Source organism: Hevea brasiliensis, chromosome 17 (genome assembly GCF_030052815.1).
Source record: "Hevea brasiliensis isolate MT/VB/25A 57/8 chromosome 17, ASM3005281v1, whole genome shotgun sequence".
In the NCBI taxonomy this organism is placed as follows: domain Eukaryota; kingdom Viridiplantae; phylum Streptophyta; class Magnoliopsida; order Malpighiales; family Euphorbiaceae; genus Hevea; species Hevea brasiliensis.
Window position 1 is genome coordinate 56,279,399 of NC_079509.1, and position 8,046 is coordinate 56,287,444.

The 8,046-nt window shown below is 29.2% G+C and overlaps 2 protein-coding genes across 2 annotated transcripts; both read left to right on the forward strand.

Annotated features, from left to right (window-relative positions):
* The first annotated feature begins 3,596 nt into the window (after window positions 1-3,596).
* Window positions 3,597-5,567, forward strand: LOC110672102 (TMV resistance protein N-like). Its single transcript, XM_058139533.1, has 2 exons — window positions 3,597-4,460; window positions 5,423-5,567. Exons 1-2 carry the CDS (start codon window positions 3,709-3,711, stop codon window positions 5,430-5,432), a joined length of 762 nt encoding a protein of 253 aa, XP_057995516.1. The 5' UTR covers window positions 3,597-3,708; the 3' UTR covers window positions 5,433-5,567.
* Window positions 5,429-7,509, forward strand: LOC131168849 (disease resistance protein RUN1-like). The gene is made up of 2 exons (XM_058139532.1): window positions 5,429-6,411; window positions 6,551-7,509. Exons 1-2 carry the CDS (start codon window positions 5,635-5,637, stop codon window positions 7,022-7,024), a joined length of 1,251 nt encoding a protein of 416 aa, XP_057995515.1. The 5' UTR covers window positions 5,429-5,634; the 3' UTR covers window positions 7,025-7,509.
* The last annotated feature ends 537 nt before the right edge of the window (window positions 7,510-8,046 follow it).

Genomic DNA, 8,046 nt, shown 5'->3' on the forward strand with positions numbered 1-8,046 from the left:
CAACACAGAGGTTAATACATAAATTTTACGAAATTTTCTAAGCTCATTAAATGCTCGAAAAAACACTGCGAAGTTCCGTGGGACCCACCGAAAAACGGTGTCGAAAAATTTCAAAATTTATATTGCCGCGAAGCTCTCGACGAGTGGAGCGCTCTGGTACTCTCGGTTTTCTCATGGGGTTCACGTTTGCGAGAAATCTAGCCCAAAAATCAAAATGGGCTAAAACTTTCCCGGTAAAAATTGGACAAACCACTCGATGGATTTCGGTGTTCTTAGTGTCTATGGAAAGCTCTCGACGAGTAGATGGATTTAGACACAACACCCGGTCCGATTGGTGGCCGGATCGGTCGGATTTCAGCCGGGAAGACGAAGCGGCGCTCACGCCAAGGCCGCTCGCCTTTTTCCGGTTCCGTGGCAGCGCCGCGAGTCACTGGGGGACGTGGCGCAGTCGGGGTGGCAGGGGAGGAGGCGGCGCGGCAAGGGGAGGAGGGAGGAGAGAGAAAACGGGAGAGAAAGGGAGGAAGGAGGAAACGCGCGCGGGAGAAAAAGAGAAGAAGAAGAAGGAGCCGGTCCGATCCGGTCCGGTTCGATTTGGTCGGTTCGATTCGAAATACAAAATTTTGAATTTTTACTCTGCCTTGGGACCGAAAACGAGGTCCAAAAATTCCGAAAAAATTTCAGAAAACTCAGAAAAATTCATAGACTCCAAATATATTTTTAGTTTTGCCACGTGGTCTTTAAATTAATTTTTAAAAATCATCAAAGTTTATATTTTCGGAAAATCAAACCTGATTTCGAAAATCAGAAAAATTTCAAATAATTTCCTAAAATTTAAATAAAATTAAAACATCCATATTTGCCCAAAAATAATAAATTTAAAAATTAGGGGTGTTACAATAATTTATTATATTATAAAATTTTTAGTTGTCAATATATAAAATAGTATTAGGGTTTATATGATGCTATTGGTTTTTTTTTTCTTTTATTGTAATTTTTTACAATACTTTTATTTATTTTTTATTATTTTTTGTCAAATTTAATAATATTATAATAATATAAAGTTAAGGATATTTTAATATGATAATTCTACTTTACTAATTTATTTTTTAATTGTTTTAAATATTTAAAACTTATAATGTAAAATTTTATTTTAATTTTTGAATAAATATATTTTAATTATATATATTAACTAAATATTAAAATTAAAATTTTAAATTTTAAATTCAATTCAAGTAGAAGAATTACTTTTCAGTCAAAAATTTATATATATTTTTTAAAATGATTGATATTGATGAAAATATAAATTTAACCAAAATTACAATTTATTTTTATATATAAACAAATTTTCATTTATTTTATTTTTATTAAAAATAAAAAATAAATATTTTTATATTCTAAAATTATTTTTCAGTATAATAAATTTAAAAAAATCTTTTATTGAAAACTTTAATGAAATTATTATAATTGCATTTGAGTTTTGACTAATTTAGGTAAATAGAATAAAACTATAAATAGAATAAAAATAATTAAAATTTTGAATAAAATTAGAAAAGTGCTCTGAATTTTTTTATTGATTATTCAATTTTTAAATAAATTTTTTTTATGTTAATAAAATATTGTAATTTATAAATTTATTTAAAATTTAAAATAAATAGTATTCATAAAAATTATTTAGACTCTATTTGAATAATTAATCATTTAAAACAAAAATGAATTTTTATTTTTTATTAAAATATAATAAAAAATCATAATATAAAATTTAGATACTCATTTATTTCAAATTTTTATCTATTTAAATAAATTTTATATTATTATTTAAAGGCTAAATGATTAAAAAGAAATCGAAACATAGTTTTTCAAATATAGGCAAACATTTTAATTTTGTCAATTTAATCTTTTTAAACTGAACTCATCTTGAATTCGATTATTCTCTACCTAAATCCATCCTATTTCTGTTCTACCAGATTGAGTATTTGCAAATATCCAATCCGTTGCTATATCTAAATAAAACCAATATCTTTTCAAATTCAATGATATTTGTATAGGTTAAAATAGATTGATTTTTTTTTCATATTTAATATTGATGCATCGGAAAATATTTAGGATTATCAATATCATTTTTACGTTAAAAAAAGTGCATTTTAAATGTTATTGTATAAGATTTTAATTTTATTGAGTTTGCTTAGTTTAATTATAGATTAATTATAATTTGTTAATATCCTTATATGAATTAGCATATTTTTTAATTTTTAATTTATTAATTAATCTTAACTAAATTTTCAATTTTAACCATGATATTGTAAGAAAGTCTAATTATATTTTTGCATATATTTATGTGAGAAATTATGCCTATCTTAATTTTATTTTAAATTGTTATGTTTTAGATTTTTAAAAATAACAAAAATGAGAGGAAGATAAAAAAAGGAAAAGAAGAGTATTCTTATATGATTAATATGAAATAATTAAAAATGTATAATGAAATTTATATTTATATTTTACTCAATGATGTATTTATAACATATATAACATAATTTATAATTTAAAAAAATAAAAATACTTATTAAATATATTAAATAATTAATATGTTAAATATATTTTAAAATTATTTATATTAAACAATGCGATAATATAAAATTTTTAAACACTAATATAATAAAAATAAAAATTTTATAATGATAATGCCCAAACTAACCAAAATACATTTTAAAAATTATTCTATTTTTTAATTTTATAAATAATTATCTTTCACATTAATCTAACTATGCAACCTTATTATACAAGTTAATATTATTTTAAATTATAAAAAAATTAAAATAAAATATATGTAAATCAAACTTAAAAAAAATTAAAATAATATAGTTTTAACCAAATTAATTTAATGAGCTAATTTACATTTATTATTAATTTATTTTAATTTTTAAATATTTTTTTCCATTATATTTTTAAAAGTTATTATTATCTTACATTTAAGTTTATAATTAAATTAATATTATATATTAATAATACAATACATAACTTTCCTAAAAATATAATCAAATAAAAAATAATAATTCTTAAATTGATTAATTAAAATGAAAATAAAAATTAATATTTTAATTTAAATTATTAAATATAATATTTATAATACTATGATAATATTATATTATATATAAAAAATAATAAAATTTTATTTAAAAAAAGTAAATCACTATAACGAATATAATGACATGAAAAATTAGTAATTTTTAAAACAATATGTATTCTTAAAATAAGTTCATATATAAAGATTAATCGAAATTAGTTAAAAATAAAATTGTATTTAATTTAGTAAAATACTATTTTATCAATTTGAAAATAATTATTAAAATTGATTTAAAAAAATTTAAAAAAATTAGCTACTGGTAATAATATAGGAAAATAATTATATTATGTTTATTAATTAAATTATTTAATTAAACTAATTATTAAAATTAAGATTAATATAAAATTTAAGAATTAAATTGATAAAACTAAAGCGTTTTAATTAACTAAATCGGAAAAATCTTAGAAAGATTTAAATATATATATATTTTTAATGTTTCAATAATAGTTTTTCCTACTATACATTTTCACACGAATATTAGTGGTCAAGTCAAGTGGCTTTTCCAGAGTGAAACTTCCCAGAATTTTCCTCCCATTTTCATTGATCTGGTAGTTCTGCTCTTGATTTTCTTGGTTAACCTGAATGATATGCTCTATGGGAGGCTGAAGACTCGCAGTCTCATGAACAAGTTCTCTTTTTTCTTCATATGGTTTTGTGTTCAGAAATTTGGTGGCTCATATCTTCTGTTCCTTGCTTTGGATCTCCTTACTCATCTATTTGGCTTGGAAGTTTTCACTATAATGTCTGCTTCAAAAGCTGTAGCAACTTCATCTTCTTCATCTTCTTGTTCTGATGATGAGTTCTCGAGCTTTAGAGGCAAAACCACCCGTAAGGCTTCAAAAGCTGAAGCATCTTCTTCTTCTTCTTCTTCTTCTTCTTCATCATCTTGTTGTTCTTATCATGCGTTCTTGAGCTTTAGAGGCAAAGACGTTCGCAAGACTTTTGCAGATCATCTCTATGTAGCTCTGACTCAAGCTGGGATTCACACCTTCAGAGACGATGATGAAATAGAGAGAGGAGAAAACATTGAGCAAGAACTCAAGAAAGCAATACAACAATCAAAAGTAGCAGTAATAGTGTTTTCCCCAGACTATGCCTCTTCAAGATGGTGCCTTAATGAGCTTTTGAAGATCAATGAGGTTAGGAAAGCTGGTGTTATGCATATTTTGCCAATTTTCTACCATGTCGATCCACATGCGGTCAGGTGGCAGACAGGAAGCTTCATGGAAGCATTTGTTAGACATGAAGAGCAATTAAAGGTGGAGATAGACAAGGTGGAGAGATGGAGGGCAGCTCTCAAAGAAGTTGCAGATCTAGGCGGGGAGGTTTTAAAAGACCAGTAATTTTCTCAACTCCTTTGTGTTTGGTTCAAATCAATACAAAACTTACAATACAGAATTCTGAATTTCATATAATTTATATTTAGTATATTTTATAATTAAAATTAATTTATTCTTATTCACTATAGAAATTTATTTATTCTTTTTTCATAGATTATCTTCAATAATAAAATAAAATAATTGTTATTTTTTAGAAAAAAATTATATTATATTTCATAAATTTATAATAATTAATAAATATATTAATCAATTAATAATATATATGAAAGTTCTATTTAACAGCATAAAAGTTTTATTATCTGAGTGCATAATGATAGGAGAGAGAAAGAGAGAAAGGTAGGAAAGAGAGGGAGGAGAGAGAAAGGGAAAGAAAAAAGCAAGAGTGGATGTATTTATAAGAAATATATGGGCACTTTAGTTTATTTATTTAAATTTAGTTTTAACCATGACTTTGGCTTTTAGGTACGAGGCATCATTCATTCAAAATGTTGTCAAGCTTGTTGGAAATAAATTGGATCGCAAGTTTTTGCATGTGGCTTCCCACTTAGTTGGAATTGATGATAGGATTTTGAAATGAATTAGGCATTGATTAGATCAAATTGTTATTGGGGGCAATATGATTTGAATATTCAGTATAGTTTTGTAGTGTCATTGCTTTCTGTAGAAATGGGAAATGGGGAGAAATTTTTATTTTGTAGATTGAATGACTTTATTATTATTATTTTTATTTGCAAGAGGGTGGTGTATAAAGAGTTGAAGCTAATCATTGGCATTTAGGACTAGAGACTAGGAAAAGGAACTTAGTGCAAAGTGACACTAATAAATTTAACACTTCTGAATATGACTAAAATCATTGCAAAATGATAGTAAGAGGATGAACTGAAAACTAAGAACTTGAAATGCTAAACCTTTTTAAAATAATTTCAATTTTGTGGATTGTGGATGTTTTGACTTGACGTAGGCCAGATTAATCAGTGGTTGCAAGATGAGTCGACAAATGTTAGGATATTGGTACTTTGCGGGATTGGTGGGGTTGGAAAGACCACCATTGCAAAGACTGTTTATAACCAGAACTATGACAAGTTTGAAAGGAGCTGCTTTCTTGCGGACGTTGCTGAAACATCAGAACAGCCAAAAGGTGTGAATAGCTTACAAGAACAACTTCTTTCAGATATGCACAAGGGGAAATCAGTAAAGATATATAATGTAGATGAGGGAGTTATGAAGATCAAGAATGCTATGTGTTGCAGGAAAGTTCTTATTGTTCTTGATAATGTGGATAATCCGGAACAATTCAAATCCATTATCGGTGAGCAAGAGTGGCTGTCCTCGAGAAGTAAAATCATCATAACAACTCAATTTAAGAGTTTGTTAACTAAAGGTCGTTGGAAACTTCTCATTGAGCCATTGAATGCTAATGAGTCACGTAAGCTCTTCGCCTTGCATGCCTTTGGACAAGAAGATCATCCTGAAAATTTCAACGAGCACTGTGAATGTGTATTGAGGTTTTGTGATGGTCTTCCATTAGCTCTTTGTGTTTTAGGCACCTTTCTCGGTTGCAGAAGTACAGATGAATGGAAAAGTGAAATTGAAGAACTGCAAGAAATTCCTGGTAGTCAAATTCAGAAGGTTCTTAGAAAAAGCTATGATTCTCTGCAAAATGATAGTCATAAAGAAATATTTCTTCACATAGTTTTTTTCTTTGTTGGGTCGGATAAAGATGTTGTACTTAAAATTTTAGATGGCTGTGGCCTCAAAACAAATTCGCGAGTTCAAAGTCTCATGGATAGATGTCTCATTAAAATCAATGAAAGTAACAAGCATACGATGCATCAATTGGTTAGAAACATGGGTAGAGCAGTCGTTCTCCAAGAATCTCCTGATGAACCGGGGAATCTTAGTAGAATATGGAATCATAAAGAGGCGTTTAGGGTGTTGACAGAAAAAACAGTGAGTTAAACTTGTCATGCACATTTTTTTTTTGTTTTTACATGCTTCACCTGTAACTCTTTTTGTGCATGCTTCTTGGTTAGGGTACCCAGGCAATTACCTATAATTCTTTTTGCGTGTGTTTCTTGGCTTGATGCAGGGTACCCAGACAATTAAGGGCCTCATTCTTGACATGCATATGTTAAGAGAAGAGAAACATGTCAGACCAATTTCAAATTATGGAAATCATATTTATGAAAATTCTGTGGAGGAATCAATGCTTGGTTGTGAAGATAACTATTCAATGTTTAATTGTCTTGGTGGCTTTTGGCAACTGATCATGAATTGTATCTCAAAAACTTCGTCTACCTCATCAGATGTGATCAAAACAGAGGCATTTGCAAATATGCGCCAATTAAATGTGCTTCTGCTCAATGATGTCAAGCTTGATCGAGGATATGAAGATTTTCCAAAACACTTGGTGTGCCTGCGTTGGCTCAGACTCCCTTTGAGCTCTATGCCAACGTGTTTAAATGTGGAGAAACTTGTTGTTCTTGATATGCGGCATAGCAGGCTAAAAGATGCTTCGCAGGGAAAGTTGTGTGACTCACTCTTCTTGTCTCTCTCTTTATAATCAATCAAATTATATGACAATCTATTGAATCCGACCTTTTTTCCCACTAAATTTTCAGTCCTTTCCATGCTTGAAGATCCTTGACCTAAGTCACTCTCATTTACTCACTACAACCCCTGACTTCACGGGACTACCTGGTCTTGAGAGTTTGCTGCTTAAAGATCGTATAAATTTAGTCAAGATTGGCAAATCTATTAGACACTTGAGGAGACTTGTCTTGTTAAATCTTGAAGGCTGCATAAAACTCGGGAAGCTTCCAGACACAATTGCTGATTTGAAATCACTTGAAGAACTATATTTGACTGGTTGCTCAGAACTTAAAGTGCTACCTAAAGAGCTGGCTCAGATGGAATCCTTGACGGTGTTTTTTGCTGGTGGAATTACCTTGAATGAATTAAGCTTTAGTTCGAGAAATGTAAGGGAACCTTGGTCTTGGTTATCAGGCAGAGAAGTTCCAGAATCCACTATGTTTTCATTTGCTTTTCTTCCACGTTCTTTGACCCATTTAATCCTTCCACACTGCAATTTATCAGATGATGATTTTCCCACGGATCTTCATTTGCCTTCTTTGAAACATTTAGTTCTGCGTGATAACTCAATTCGTACTATACCGGCTGAAATTCTTGGAGGCCTGAGCCTCCCTTCACTCGAATATCGTGATTTATCGCGCTGCAACAGCCTCGACGTTATTGTACAGGTTCCTATTGATATAGAGGAACTGTATTTGATAAAGCGTAGGCCAATTACACGTCTGTCGGACTTGCTGAGTGTTGGATTAGAGGACATCTCCGGTGGCCGTGAAAGTCTAGCCAGCTATGAAAACAGGTAATTTTCTCTATGCTTTTATTTTAACTAGATTTTCGCCCCCATACAGGGGAGAGCAATTTTCGATTTAAATCGAAAAATTGAACAGAATCGAATCAATTTGGTTCAATCGATTTGATTTTAAAATTCAATCGGTTTGGTTTGGTTTATAATTTTGATAATTTCGGTTAATCGATTAGGTTTGGTTATTTTCACAA

Bases quoted from the DNA above. Each gene is read 5' to 3' on its own strand.
- LOC110672102 (XM_058139533.1), top strand. From the start codon at position 3,709: ATGCTCTATGGGAGGCTGAAGACTCGCAGTCTCATGAACAAGTTCTCT.
- LOC131168849 (XM_058139532.1), top strand. From the start codon at position 5,635: ATGCACAAGGGGAAATCAGTAAAGATATATAATGTAGATGAGGGAGTT. The intron at 6,412-6,550 runs GTGAGTTAAACT...GGCTTGATGCAG, and splicing joins GGGTGTTGACAGAAAAAACA to GGTACCCAGACAATTAAGGG.